General features: G+C 35.4%; 2 protein-coding genes and 1 pseudogene across 2 annotated transcripts; all 3 read right to left on the bottom strand.

The window, feature by feature from the left end:
• Positions 1–69: 69 nt before the first annotated feature.
• Positions 70–2,202, bottom strand: LOC147518047 (Haloacid dehalogenase-like hydrolase (HAD) superfamily protein). Its single transcript, XM_086590041.1, has 8 exons — positions 2,042–2,202; positions 1,881–1,946; positions 1,711–1,808; positions 1,584–1,621; positions 1,413–1,500; positions 1,114–1,323; positions 922–987; positions 70–448 (listed from the first exon to the last, which is right to left on the bottom strand). The coding sequence occupies exons 1-8, from the start codon at positions 2,109–2,111 to the stop codon at positions 272–274; spliced, it is 813 nt and encodes a 270-aa protein (XP_086446167.1). The 5' UTR covers positions 2,112–2,202; the 3' UTR covers positions 70–271.
• A 1,872-nt stretch (positions 2,203–4,074) lies between these two features.
• LOC147518046 (uncharacterized) lies at positions 4,075–5,004 on the bottom strand (annotated as a pseudogene).
• A 23-nt stretch (positions 5,005–5,027) lies between these two features.
• On the bottom strand, positions 5,028–5,667 carry LOC147518045 (uncharacterized). Its single transcript, XM_086593789.1, has 2 exons — positions 5,134–5,667; positions 5,028–5,087 (listed from the first exon to the last, which is right to left on the bottom strand). Exons 1-2 carry the CDS (start codon positions 5,665–5,667, stop codon positions 5,028–5,030), a joined length of 594 nt encoding a protein of 197 aa, XP_086449915.1.
• Positions 5,668–15,601: the final 9,934 nt, after the last annotated feature.

Below are 15,601 nucleotides of genomic sequence, written 5' to 3'. Positions count from 1 at the left end.
TTTTCTTCCATATTTTGAAGCGTCACATATTGCGTCACATATTCTTATCAAGCAGAGAAACCCTTTAAATGGAAACAAGAACACGTACATACTTTATTATGTGGACAACTGTACAAGTGTACAACACTACAACCCAACTTACATTTTCATTTAATATAAATTTACACAAATATTACGCAAGAGCTAGCCACGCCATTGTATTGTATTTTATGTACACACAAGGGGTCATGCACTGACGCACGGCTTTAAATGATTTGTCTAATTGGTTTAATCAAGCACCAACAGGTGGTGCTGCTGCAATAATGGAATTGATTTCGCCTCTAGTGCGTATGAGTTTGTGATCTCCAACGTCAGCCCCACCAAACCAGATTTCTGGTATTGCTTGATTCAAAATATGAATGTTTTCCAACGCATAATCAGCTCCTTTGCTTTTAAATGGCTTACCAACCTATATGCCATCACACAAATTATCATTTCCACCAAATGTGATGTGAACAAAACACTAAAGGGCCAACAAGAATTGAAGTTTCGATACGTGCCAAGTAACATTATATATCGAAGTCATAGATATTGACTTCAGGGTCACAATCTATGGTGACTTGGTGACAATGACATGAACCTCTTGAAGTGTCCTGCAGCTTGGGAGGATTATATGTATAACTATTGTTCGAAACCAAAGCATTGATGTCAATTTCGATTGCTACTTTTTTGAAAAAAAAAACGAAAAAAAAAAACATTTTAGAGATCAGATCAGCCAGGCAAGTTGCAACTCACTGAAACTCTGAAAGACAAAAACTTTTTTGTGTCTAGGAACAACTATAATTTTCAAATCTTGAGTACTTTTTTAGTGTGGTGGCAATGTGGCATGTATGCAACAGCAACTCGGAAAGTACATTTTTTCCTATTAGCAGAAAAACTCACCAATGCGGTTTGAAGACCCATAGCTTTACCAGCAGCGATGTTACGGTCGTTGTCATCTAGAAACAACTGAAAAAACATGAAGCATAAACGAAATTATAAAAGAATATGTCACACACACCTACATTTTAAAACAAAGGACAATCAATAATTAAAGAGAAAAAAAAAACGATGATAATGAATTAGTGGGCACACCGTACGACGAGGATCCACGTCTGCAACAGTGAGAGCTATTCTCATAGCATCCATTGACGGTTTTAGAACAACAGGAAACTCATTAAGTCTACTTGATTTCGAAAGATTAGGATTAATTGTTTCGAAACATATAATTTGATCAAAACAATCTTGTAATCCTAATCTTTCAAGAACTTTGATAGCATGTTTTCTATCTGAATTAGTAAAAATCTGCAAAATAGCAAGCAAAGCAACACGAAAATTTAGTCTAAAGTCCGCAGTTAAAGCAACAAGAAATGAAAAGCTGGGACTTCTCTTACGAGTTTTCTTTGATTTATGCTACGTAAGATGTTACGCAGCTGAATATCTGCTTTGATCACTTCATAAGGCAACCTTCCGTGCACGAAACTGACGAAAATAAAAAGTCTGTAATTATTTTCAAAGACGTGCTTCAAATTTGATCACTTAGAGAAATTACACAGAAAACTCACCTGTGATAATCATCTGCTTCAATATTATAGCCTAGAGCCTGAAATGGCACAATGATATTTCGGTTATTATCGATAAATTGGACTACTGTAAAACATATTAATTTCGTGATCAGGTTAAGAAAATTACTCTTAAACCAGCTAGAGTGCTTCCATAAGTTCTAAAAAGTTCAATTCGAAGACTTGAAGCTTTATCTTTAGCGAAACCACATTTCTCTACTAGAAAATCTGAAAAACAAAGTGATCAGACTTAAAACACTTACAAATTAAGTTACAATTAATTTAGTAAACTTTTAGTACCTTCAATGTTTCTCTTGCATGCTGCGGCAATTCCAATCGTTGATGAGTACAAAGTGTCATCGAGATCTGTCCATAAGTTAATATAAATTAGCTTTGCATATTTCACATATATATTGATTGATTCCAAAAAGAATGAGTGTTAGAAAAAACCAAAAAGTTACCAAAGAGAAGGCAATCATATGGAGAAGAAGAAGAAGAAATATCACGGAGAGATTTGCTATAGTGATCCATTGTTGAATGAAAGTGGAGATGTATAAATGAAGAATTTGAAGGGAAATTCAGCGCTCGAGCATTTGGAGAGTGGATTAGAGGAAAGTATTTATAGAAAAAAACAAAGGATTAGAGGTGCTCTGAAAAAAATCCACTTGTGGAGGGCTCCACACGGCAAAAAATTAAGCTCCCATTTAACATAATTTTGTTATTGGCAAAGGAAGTCCTTGGAAGTGAGTAGGATACATTGATCTAGGAAGTAAAGACTTGGAATGTTGCATTCGACACGTTACACACCACTATACACCTATACAGGTACTTTTGCTCGCCCAGAAAACGTGTTGGATTCGATCTTACCCAAAATCCAATTCAACGCCGTGTGAAAATTGTAGACAAAGACTGTTTAGCATTAAATCTATGGTGAATTTATTAGTGTAACATCAATACTAATTCTGTTCCCATGACTAGCTGATCTCATCAGTTGAGAAAGTTCAGCTGTCGAAATGTGAGATATGCAGTTTGTTATTGAACAGATTGATCTTTGGTCCACTGGATTTATTCAGTGTTGAGCTAGTTGGAAATTAGGGATTAAGCAAGAATTTAAATTTCATTTTCGGGGATACTGTTTCAGTGATCACAGAAAATAAAAATATAGAAATTTTTAAGAAATTTTTGCAAAAAGTAAGAGAAAATATGTAAATACATTAACAAAAATAAAAAATATAGATACTAATTATATTTTCAAATTTAAATATCTATACACCGAAAACAAAACATTTTATAAAAAATTTATGAAATTAAGCTCCTTGTGATTAAGTTAATTTGCTCCATAACTTTAAGAGTAAAGAATCGTAACTTTCTTTTTCATGTATTTGTTTATGTGGTCCGGAAGTTCCACACGAAGAATCACGTGTAATTCATGAAAAAAAAAACAGAGATTGGAAAAAGAACGTGCCATTGAAGGAAATCGTGGAATCTTCTTCGGTTCTTCACTGTAGCAGTGTAGTACACTGTAGTCTGGTTGCTGCAATGGGAAAGACTTGGATTCTACACAAGACTCTTCGGTGGGTGTGAGGTGTCGTCCACTATATTGCTTTTGAACAACACCCCAAGAGACCATCTCTATGATAGCATTGGATCGATGATATAACAATTTCCAACAGTTTTATACTTCATAATCATTTCATACGCATACTCAAGTGAGCTTAATTATTGCAATTCTATGCATTTCATTTCTCACAAACCAACTCATTACACATACTCTTACATATTTATTAATTCAATACATATCAGAATGAGAATGATGAAAATAAAGGGAGAGAGTCTTCAATTAAGAGCATCATCATTTTTTTTTTTTAAATAAAAAAATCCAACAGAGTCTCCTTTGTATTTTCAACATTTCAAAAATCTAAATCTTGTCATAACCTGAAAATCAAACAATACAATTCTCATAGATCAACCATACCAAAATATATAACTTCATATTTATACATAACACAAATTACTTCTAAAACTAAAAGATAACTCATTAAACATTAAAAAAAAACTTCGCATAATTTTTCACCTGGGGCTAATTCTAGTAACAAAAGGGAAAAATAAAATAAAATAAATACTCCACGCCTACTGATCGAGTTCCTCATTTCTCTTATTCTCCCCTCTATGCATACTGTTCACACAATTATGCTACTATATGGATAAATGCGCCATGGAGCAAAGACTACAATCATGTCGCTGAAAAATTATGGTAATTTAACTTGGTACCTGCAAACAAACCACATACACATGATTTTTTTAGACTTGATTCATTTAGCATATTGTTTACAAAAGAGATAGTTCTCAAAATAAAATAATATCTATTCTTATTTTTAAGTATCCACGCTAAAAAAAAAAAAAAAAAAAAAAAAAAAAAAAACTATCATAAAAAATTACATAGCATATATATGGATACAACATATTCTTTAATTTCTCATTAGTATCGATGTCCTTAGAGAAGAACTTCTGGGTATACAACATTTATGGTACAATTTCTTGCATTAGGTGGAAAAAAAACGGATATTCTTTTTGAAGAAGTACATCTGGACATGGCCACATAGAGTTGCCCATGACTGAAAAATGGTGTCCTCAAATCAATGCCAACATATTTCACTGACTGGCCTTGCGACTTATTAATTGTCATGGCATAAGCTATCGAACAGGGAATTGTCGCCTTGATAGTTTGAAAGGCAACTCTGAATTTGAGGGAGCCAGAGATATTCTTGGGATGAGTACCGGATTTTCAACTTTCTCTCCAGTCAAAATTTTGGCTTGAAGGACTTTACTTGCACATTGAAGCACCATAAGTCGTGTCCCATTGCAAAGGACATCTTTAGGTGCTATGTTCCTGAGCAACATTATAGGGCATCTAGGTTTTAACTTGAGATTGAAAGGTGGTAAGCTAGAAGGGTCGAGGGAGTTCAGAAACTCGATGGGATAGTGAGCCCCACTTGGATTATCAATATCATCTTCGATGATTTTATCTGCAGCCAAATACTCAAGCGCTTCACCAGGGAACAAATTCAGTGCAACCTCATTAATTGCACTCACATCATCATTACGGGCAGCAAGAATAGTACGATCAGTTAAGAAATTTGGAGATAGTGTGTCCATAACATCTAATTGGGGATAGACAGAGAAGATGAGTTCTTGGATACTGGTACACTTGCGTATTCCATTTGGCAATTGTACGCATTCTTTGGGATTCGAACCAATCTAAATGAATCAAAGCAAAAAATGAATTCATTAGTTTCTAAAATAGTTCGTTTATATATGGAACTAATGGAGAAAAAAACATTCTAATTAGAAGGCATTAGTAGCACACCTCCAACAAAAAATTGGCGAATTCAGCATTCTCGGACTTTGCCATTTCAAGCCACATGTTCTGTACCAAGTGCAAAACTTCTAAATAACTCCAAAGGAAAGAGCGTCGTAGTGATGCACCAACAAATTGCTCTCTCTGGCCTAACGGTATAACAAGCAGTGTTTGTCGAAAATCACCACCAAGAACTGTAGTGATACCACCAAATATCTTCTTGTTTCCACAAATATCTCGAAGTGTTCTATCCACAGCCTCAAGAAAGTATCTATGTTGCATGGGCACCTCGTCCCAAACAATTAGTTTTGTTTCTTTAAATAGGCCAGCAAGGTCAGAATGTTTAGCGAAGCCGCAAAAAGTGGTATCCATCACATCAATTGGAATTTTAAATGTAGAATGAGCAGTGCGTCCACCAGACAATAACAGAGATGCAATTCCCAATGATGCCACCATGATGACAATAAGACCCATGCTACGACAGGCCTTTGCAATTATATTATACAAAAAAGTTTTCCCTGTACCAGCTGCTCCATTAAAAAAGAAAAGTTTACCCTTGTCACCAAATACTGAATCAGTCACAACAGTGTAAGCATGAAGTTGTTTGTCATTAAGACGACTCACATCAACTGCAGCCTCTTCTCCTATGCCTTCATGTTGAAGTTGGCGTTGCTCCCAAATGAGTCTATTGCCAACAATTTTACTCCAATCCTCTTTTGGCTTTGGCATGGGCGGGAAATTTTCCAATGTCTTCCCATATTCTAAAAGGACTTGTTCCACCAGATATAAGCCGTATCTGCTATTATTTCATCGGTTGGATCCGGGATGTCGCGGCTTTGTTCAAGTCGAAGATCCAAGATCATCACATATACTCGATGCAAATTTGCTCCAAAGTAGATCTGGTTATAACGGATGACACTTTAAAAGAATTACACAAAACAACCTCCGCAGTTGATATCCAGTTTTCATTATCGCCGCCTCTTCTAGGCATTGTATCCACTCATCATCAGCTTCCAACAGCCCACGGGCAAATAGATGCTTCTTTGTATGTGTTGTACACGGTATCACCGACTTTATAAAGATTTGCCAAAGAAGGTAGGCCCTTTTACAACAGTAAGTAGCAAACGAAGATAAAACCGCTCTCTGGCATTGGGGCTTGCAAAATACATCCTACCAATGGAAGGTCCCTGAGTCCTAGGAGTCCACTCTTGAGAGTCTTTGTGGAAAACATAGTGTCGTGGAAACTCTTGATAGGTATATGCGCGTGCATCTGGATCTTCAGCACAACGCTTAAAGAAAGCTATCAGTGTTGATGTTTGGTCTCTGGCTCGAGCAAGAATTATATCCATGAGCTCTTTGATATTGAAAACAACCCTATGCATACCTTCCAAATGAAGCGCCAATCGTTGGACACTTGGAAACTCTTTATGCATTGGATTCTGAAATAGATGCCATCATGCGACACGTTGGTCCAATGTACCTTGCATCGATATATTGCTGAATCTCATCATTTGTTCCTGCCGCCACCACTGTTGCTTTGTCATAGCCTTTGTAGATGTACTTGTTAATATATTTAACAGCTTGACACGATGCACAAACTTCAACATTGATATGACAATCAAACATTTCAGACAGATATGCATTGTAGGGAACAATATCTCCATGATCAACTTTAACCATTTTATTCTTCCTCTTCACAAAATATTTCTTGCCAGTGTCGCGCCTTCGGTAAATGGAGTACCCTTTTTTATCCATAATTGTTTCCTCCACAAACTCTTTTGGATAGCCTTTGGTGCATCGACCATTTTCCATACATGAAGCACTCGGATCTCGATCACCATAGGGGCCATGAACCATGCAGTTCTTCACTGTTTCAAATAATGTAGGGTGGGTGTCGGGGTCTGGGAATTCAGCACATACAAATTTATCCACTTGCTCACTTTTTTGGATCTTGTCATCATGCGCAAGAAATAAAAAGCAGTGCATGTGTGGAAGACCGTGCTTCTGAAATTCAATGGTATAGACATATGCAACCACCCGACCGAAGATATCATTCTTCAAAATTTCTTTCATAATTGCTTTTCATTTCAGCTCGAATACCCATGCAACTATTTCAGGCCGAAGTGTCGAAGTTTGGTGTTCCTTGAGCGCATCTTTAATTTCCTGCCAATTAGGGTTTGCAGTTACCATAAGAAAAATATCTGGGTGCTTATAGTACCGGGTGATAGCCATTAAATCCTGAAAAATCTCGTACATGTGCGTTGGACTTCCAACATGCAAGGAAGGCAAAATGAACCGTTGGCCAATTTGATCAGGACTTAATCCCTCAAGTGCAATATCTGTCAAGCACTTGTACACATACGAACGGATGGTGTCTTGATTTAGTCTAATGTATCGCAGCCGGTTCTGTTCATATGCAGCCCAAGCATCAACCAAAAATTCATGCAACAATTTACACCCCATCAAGATAAATTAGTACTCCATGGGTCATTCAAACAAACGGTAGGCGTAATACAATAATTGAGTGAGTCTTGCATTGCTTGGAGCATTTCTCTTGACGTCCCACAACTTCAAATCAGGTGACCAACCCAAATCCCCATAAGGAAAGAGAATAACATAATGCAAAGGCAAATAAGCGGGATGACATTCGCTTATCCGTTCCAACTCATGCCCTCCTCTTAAGCGAAGTACAATATCACGCATGGCATCGACCTTACTCCCATCTCCAGGCAATATCACTGCGATCTCATCAGTTGTCGGAAGATTGTACCTTTGTCTATCCGAATGCGGATCATAGTGTAGATGGACCGGAACATTGTTATTCTTAGAAGCATTTTCAGTTAAAACCTCAAATGCTTGCTTATATATATCACAAAACTTGTGGGTCTGCAGAAGAGTTTCTTGTACAGTTTTCAACACTTCCCTTGACAAATTTGGGTTGCGATTGTGGCGGTGATCTAAAGTAGCTAGGGGATCATAAATATAAAGTTGTGAAAACTTAGGTTCCATCCCCGGATCAGGCAATAATGAACCAATTTGGTGTCGCAACTCCCCATGAACAGTGAATGAGGTAGGACCACGTCCATGTAACACACAATCGTTAAATTTACAACCAAGACTGGTAAAGGCATTACACACATTGTATTGCCGAATCTGCTCACAGAATAATCTTGCACGTTTATTAGATCCTTCGAATAAAGATTTAAGTGCCGGAGGCAGTGGAGAAAGAAGCGGTAGCTTAACTTTTTCTTGTAAACAGCAAGTTCCAAATAAAGGTCGGTTGCGCCTTGATTTTGATAACTGTTCATCTTTCCAATGAAGGCCCGAACAAAATGGACAGAGAACATCCATCTTTCCCAGAAAGTGGTGGCGATTTGGAACAGGAAGCACATGGCCTCGATGAGGATTAAGAATTTTTTCTTCACTTTCATCAAATCCAGTCATATCATGATCACTACAAAAATAGACCTATGATATATCACGTTTTACGGTATGTTGAAACCTAACATAAGAGTGAGAATTTAAGCACTTGACTTACATAGTGTTATCCTCACAACTTTGCATTGTGACATCTTCCGTGGTAGATGAAGAGGACCCAACTTCGTACGTTAACCTCGTATTCTTAAAGGAATCTGATATGTAATCAGACATAACGTCTTTTTCTCTCCGTTTCCAATTTTGTTGTGTTATAGTCCTTTGATCGATATATTTTTCTCTTCGAAGACGTTGTGCAATAGATCTCCGATTAGGAGGTGCAATAGAGCTTTAACTGGGAGGCACAATAGATAATAGATTGGGAGGCGTAGTAGATCTTCAATTATGAGAAATAATAGATAATACATTAGGAGCCGCGAGAGATCGTCGATTAGGAGGCGCAACAAATAACCTATTAAGAGCCGCGGGAGATCTTCAATTATGAGGCTCGACAGATAACCTAGTAAGAGCCACGGGAGATTTTTGATTAGGAGGCACAATAGATAGCCTATTAGGAGCCGCATTAGATTTTTGATTAGGAGGCACAACAATAGATAACCTATTCGGAGCCGCATTAGATATTCGATTAGGAGGCACAACAAATAAAATATTGGGAGTCGCAGTTGATCTTCGATTAGGAGGCACATATACCAGATTAGGAGGCACAATATTTCTTCAATGTGGAGGCACATATACCAGATTGGGAGGTTTAATAGGATGACATGCTATGGAATTGTCTGGGTGAACTAACGATTCCCTTCCTCTCTCTTCTATGCGCTCTTTAACCATGATTGCCTAGGAAGCGTCATTTCGCAAAAAATTGGAAACACGCAAAGTTAAAGAATCAAAATGGAGCACTAATCAAAGAGCACGGTGAAGACTCAAAGTAGTAAATAGTAGAACACCTAATTGAAAAGCACTGAAATACATTGACTTTCAGATATATTTAGGAATTAACATAGAAAATTCTAATTCAATTAAGTATACTTTTTAACTTTTGTCATTTTATTTACATTCTCCACTATCAAAGAAATAGAAGAAAAGAGGAAATAGTCATAAGAATTAAAAAGAGGAATTCGAAAGCATTACAACGCCATTAAACAACCCCAGCACAAGTTTAAAAAAATGGTTCACATTTCTTTGATACCCATTTCTTAATTCGAAAAGAAAAAACAAATAAGCTAAGGGGTTCAATAAAATTCGAAAAGAAAAAAAAATTAAGCTAGAGGGTTCAATAAATCACCTTAAACGGCAGATCTCTCGAAACAGTTGCAGAACAGCAACGACGCCAGACGAAGCTAAAAAATGGTACACATTTTTTTTATACCAATTTCGTAATTTGAAAATAAATAACAAATAAGCTAGAGGGTTCAATAAAATTCACCTTAAACGGCTTTAGATCATCAAAGTATCAAACCAAACAGTAGCAATAGATTGTGGAAGTGGAGCTATGGTCATCCAATCCACTATCAACTTGACTATTCCAAGTCTTGCTATGGTCGTCCACTCCTAAACTGGATTCCAATTGAAAATTTTCTTCTCATACTCCTAAACTGGATTCCAGAGCTCTTCTTTGTTTTCTCACCAAGAAGCAATTAATGGCAGTTGAATTGGTAGTCTCTCCATTTCTTCAAGTACTATTTGACAACCTCAGCTCATTGATCCAAAACGAAGTTGGTCATGAAGAGATGAAGAAACTTTCCAACACGTTATCAGTAATTCAAGATATCCTTGAAAATGCAGAGGAGAAGCAGCTGACGGAAAAGGCGATAAATAATTGGTTAAGTGTAGCTGACGTTCCTTCTTCAATGGCTACTCAATCAAGAAGACATGATGATTCATTTTTTGGGATTTGGGGATTTTGGAATAAGGGGAGTTCGAGTGCTTGACGATGAGGAGAGAAACGGTATAAAATCCCAGCGAGAGAAATGGTATAAAACCCCAGCGATGATGGGGTGAGAAGATGTTTTTTTGGTAAAAAAAATATCGAAACTAATGTTTTTTGGGCTCGAACCCACGCCGTTAGATCTTGCTCAAAATGATCCCGACCATCCTTTATTATAATTTTGTCTTTTAGTGCTCAAAAACACCCTATCTTATTAGAGAGACTAGGTATTACCCGTGCCTACGACACAGTTGGTTATGATGTGTTTATTATGTTGTTTGTGGCATTAATCTTAGTACACCGTAGTTTGAAACACGAAAGACAAATAAACATAGTGTTGATGATGTTTTTTTTCACAATTTAGTCTCTTATTGAAAAATACAAATGAGCATTTTTTTGGTGTTGCCATAATAACGTTTAGTAGCTAAAAACTTGTATTTATGCATTCTTGAGATTTGACTTTGACTTATTACATCTATTAAACAATAGTTTTTTTATGTTTCCATCTTATAAGTTGAACTCTCATGTCAATACATACTCACGACTGAACCACCGAATCTGTAATGACAATGCAACTGCATTAATAATAGTCTCAAGTCAAGCTGGCAGTAAAACGTCTGAAGTCTAGATCGATGGTAGTAAAATTGTCCATCGGTCTAAGCTTTTTTCCCTTGCCACTTTCTCCCAAACAAATCCAATTTACCTTGTACTGGACCATATCCTCCTGCAATGTTGTGTACTTGTACAATAGAAAATAAAATGCTATCTCGGGTAAATTATGCCGAAGCATAAAATAAAAATAAAATACTATGGAAAATATGATAACAACAAAATCTAGCTTCAAAGGGATATATAGGAAAACCTTCCCAGTGCTAATTAAGGAAGTCTTGTTTAGTGGGCATTAAAATAGTGAAGAGACGGCCCTTAATATATATGTTAGCAAATAGGATACCACTATAAGTTTGAAAAGAATCACATGTACTCAGGAAGTTATTTGTTAAAGTTTACAATTGAACCTACCATTGTAATCTCCATACACAATAATGAACTTCTCACTGAACAACTTCCATAAAATGAAGTATTCATTCCCTATCTCAAGCACATACCCCACGGGAAAACCCAGTACCAATAACATTACAAATCCAAATTTTTAATGAAGCATGTCTATGCCTTCGGCGAAGAGTCGGTAGTAAAATTTGCACTAATTAAAATAGACAAAATGTGCAAAAAGGTGCTAAAAGGCTTGCACTACTAAAGTTGTTTTTAAATGGTTACATTATGAAATTACCTTTCTCCCATCACACACACACACACACACACACACACACACATATATAACTCCTTCCAACTCTTTTCCACCTCCATTGAAGTCGATCTCCATAGATTATTGTACCCCTGCAAAAGCAAGCACTGTACCCATTGATAAGTTATTAACCATACTTTATACCATTTGTTATATCATTTTAATATTTCTCTTGCTTCACCTTCACTATAGTATCATTTATCCTTTAAGACAGCCCATGTATAATGTTCTCGAACTTTCAGGTGTATCCAATGACCCAAGAGAAAATAAGTCAAATCAATAGAACTGAAAATCTCATTACAACACAATACCTCATTAGAAATAAGGTAAGAGATCACAAAGTTTAACCTATAAGAGAATTGGAGAAAGTATCGAACCAAGTTCCATCATTCATGTGCAAGAAATTGTCATTATGCACATGCAATCCAATACTGCTCTTATGCAAGTTTCTGACATGTAACAATAGGAAGTGGAAACACTATGACTAACTTCTGAGGGCTCACACCAAAGCTTGCTGGCCAATTTCAATTAGTGGAGGATTACTGATCACAACACAAACTGGCCTGCTCACCGATCAAATATCTGAAAATTCCAAGACATTCATAGTCATAAATTCCATAAAATATTCAATCCGAACAAACATTTCAAAACGATAGTCCCTATCCATAATTAAACGCTAGAGCCCTACTTCTTGGACTGAGATTCTTGAAATGCAATTTCACATAAACGTTAACAACAAATTTTCAAAGATAATCCAATTTGAGAATTTGAGATTCTTGAGTTTATTTACAAATTACCTTGCTAACAAAAATGACACGACAAAAGGTAAGCACTCTTAATCCACATATTTATATGGAGGATCGAAATAACATAGGAGAGTTGAAGTCACAAAAAGGTGAGATGGTGTTATCATGTACATAGCCATTTAAACATTCAACTAAATCAAGTTCCTAGTTGTCATACTGCCTACTTGTGAATGTAAATAACCAGCTAATACAGAAGATTATTGTGTGAGTTCAAGGCAAGTATAATCAAAGGGAGAAACAATATTGTTCTAATGAAAGTTCCTAATTCAGAGAAAGTTCTCTGCTTCCACTAAATTGTTAGCCCTCCGAAACTAATGCTTTAAGAGTTCATCAGATAAATAAGAAAGTAAAAATAAAATATATATTTTCCTCAACCTCAAGTAAACCAAACCTTATATGCATTTTGTTATTGAATTAAGACCTTTGAGTTCACGTTAAGACTCCAAATTGTGATTTATCTCTTATGACTTAGTTTCTAATCCTATCGTTTCTTTTTTGTTGTAATCGATGCAAAAGAAATAATCCTAGAATACTTCCACAACAGTAAGACAATCCTTTTTTCCCTAGTTTTGTTCTCTGGAAACCCAAAAAAAATCGGTCACAGAGAACACCACAACATCAGTTCTATAATGTACGTTGATTCCTACAACTCCATATGGAGTGCATTAACTCCATCTTCCATCAACTCCATGATGTTGATTCCACTATTTTTTTTAATTTTGTGTAGTAGACTTCATAAAAGTTGACATCATTCAAAGAATCACATTTTTTTTTATTCTTACATTCTATTTAAAAAACAAAAAAGATATGCTAACCATAAACGCAAATGCTTAAAGGAAAACAGAAAAAACAAACCTAGATTTAGGAGTTAAGTGTTTCTTTACGTAGATTTGGAAACATTTCTACGTTGGACTTCCAACCAAGGAGCATGTACTTGAGTTCTTATGTATGTATAATTGTACATATGTTTATTTTAGAATGATGATTATGAAGAACATGAAATTCAGTTATAATAAAGGAATAAAAATGATACTGAAAAAATAGTTCTCTAACCAAGAAGTGTATATGCAATGCACAAAATTGGCAATATCAAATCAATCGTATGAAACAAAAAATGCAGGAAATTGACTAATTCATACGAAAAACATGAACAACCATAACAGACATTGGTAAGTAAATACCTCTTGATGATGACTTGCTCTTGTACAGCTCTTGACGCAAGAGTTTCTATAAATCCCTTATATTAATTAGGTGTTTTCATCTGTTTTCATGTTCAGAATGAATGGTATAGTCCATATCATAAATGGATTCATAAATAAGATTCACCTAAGGCTAACTTTAAGGGGAAAAAAAAGAAAAGAAAAAAAGAAAAAAAGAAGCCATTTCCTAAGATTCACAAAGTTTCTTTAACATCTTTGAAACTATGATTAATTAAATTTAGCTAATTAATTAAGTATTTGTAAACGTAGAAAGCTCAACAAAAGAAGCCATTGCAACGTATTCATCAACAAATGAATAATAAATTAAGAATAAGTATTCCAAAACTTGAAGAGTATAAAAAACTGGGAAGTAGACAAACCTGTTAAATAGAGTAGCTCTTCAAGCACCTATGCCTGTGAAACTAAGAAGAAGAAATTCATATAGAGGAAATGTAATAGGAGATAGGAGACAGAGGAATTTTTGCTGAAATAGTGGTCATATAACTATATCAAACAAATTTGTACAAACAAATAATAGTCATACAATGCAAGTAGAATCCCTGGCTTTTTAGGCCATTAACGATAACCATGAGACTTAAAGTGGGCGCCCAAATGGTTAAATTGCATGCTAACAAAAAATAATTAAGGGAAAATTAAAAAATAAAAATAACTTACATGTGTGGATTGGTGATGCCAGAGTTGCCAACCAGAAAGGCCTAAGAAGAGAAGGCAAATAGAGAGAGAAGAAGTAATAACAATTTATAGAAATGGAGAAAACACAAAAACAGAGAGGAAGTGAAGATGCTCATTATTCTCAGTGATCTTTAATGGAGGAGTTGCACAAAGATTAAATGAAGGAGAAGAATTACCAGCAAGAGACATACTTGAAAAAGATGGGTGTTGGGTTATGATTTTTATTAGAGAAGGAGAAAATGAAGGGGAAAATTCCCTTTAAGACATTGAGACGTTTTTTTTTTTTTTTTTTTTTTTTTTTTTTTTAAAGGTGACTACTAAAAACAAATTAAATATGGCTAGAGAAGTGTTTTTTAATAATTTAATGCACTCCTTAAATTTCTCAACTTAAATTTGTTTTGTGTATGTCATTTCTTCTCAAACTTAGCTTCTAATATTCATTGTGTCATTTATCACACCCCTTAAATTCAAGTGAAACCCCTCGAGTCATTCAATTTAATTTACAAATTTAATTTCTTCAAAACGATCCCAACCGTACATCTACCCCCATCTAACTTAGATCCCCACGAAATCCTGACCACCCTTTGTCCATCCATTTTGTTTTATTATAATACTAGTTAGTGCCCGTGCCTTCGGCACGGATTTTATAAAGTTATAATGGCATTTTATTATAATTTGCATGAACATATGTGAAATAATTGTTGTAGTTTTTTTTTGTTGCTATATATACTTGTAAATATACATTTTTAGTAAAGTTAGCAAACGTATAGTAATAAGCTATATTGCATGGGTACTTCATATTTTCTGTCGTGTCTCGTGTCGCTGTGTTTGACACCATGTCAGCGTGTCCGACGTGGACACACGATCGAGATATGGCACCTACAATTTTACAATAAGAGGTGTAGGATAATGTATCTTTTATAAGATATGACCCACAACAATATAAAATATTATAATTGAGATTGTGTAACTGCAGAATTTAACTTATATTTTCAATGATTTTATTGCCAAATAGTTTTTCTAATAAAAAAAAATAAAAATAAAAATAAATATTAGCTGTGTCCACGTATCTACTTTTTAGACCATACTGTGTTCAAATTTCCGTACCAGCGTCCAAATTGGACACTCGTACCCGTACCTATGCAATAGCTTAATGACTTGATATTGGACACAATAAGAATAGGATTATATTTTAGTAAATATTTTTGTCGTTATATTCTAGCACACATCCCCTAATGTTAATATTGAGTAGATGTGTATGTTCGATATTGTGTAATGTAAAATTACACATGCATTATTTGTA

The sequence above is a fragment of the Coptis chinensis genome, chromosome 2 (genome assembly GCF_015680905.1).
Source record: "Coptis chinensis isolate HL-2020 chromosome 2, ASM1568090v1, whole genome shotgun sequence".
Taxonomy (NCBI): Eukaryota; Viridiplantae; Streptophyta; class Magnoliopsida; order Ranunculales; family Ranunculaceae; genus Coptis; species Coptis chinensis.
This window is presented reverse-complemented; position numbering and strand designations above follow the sequence as displayed.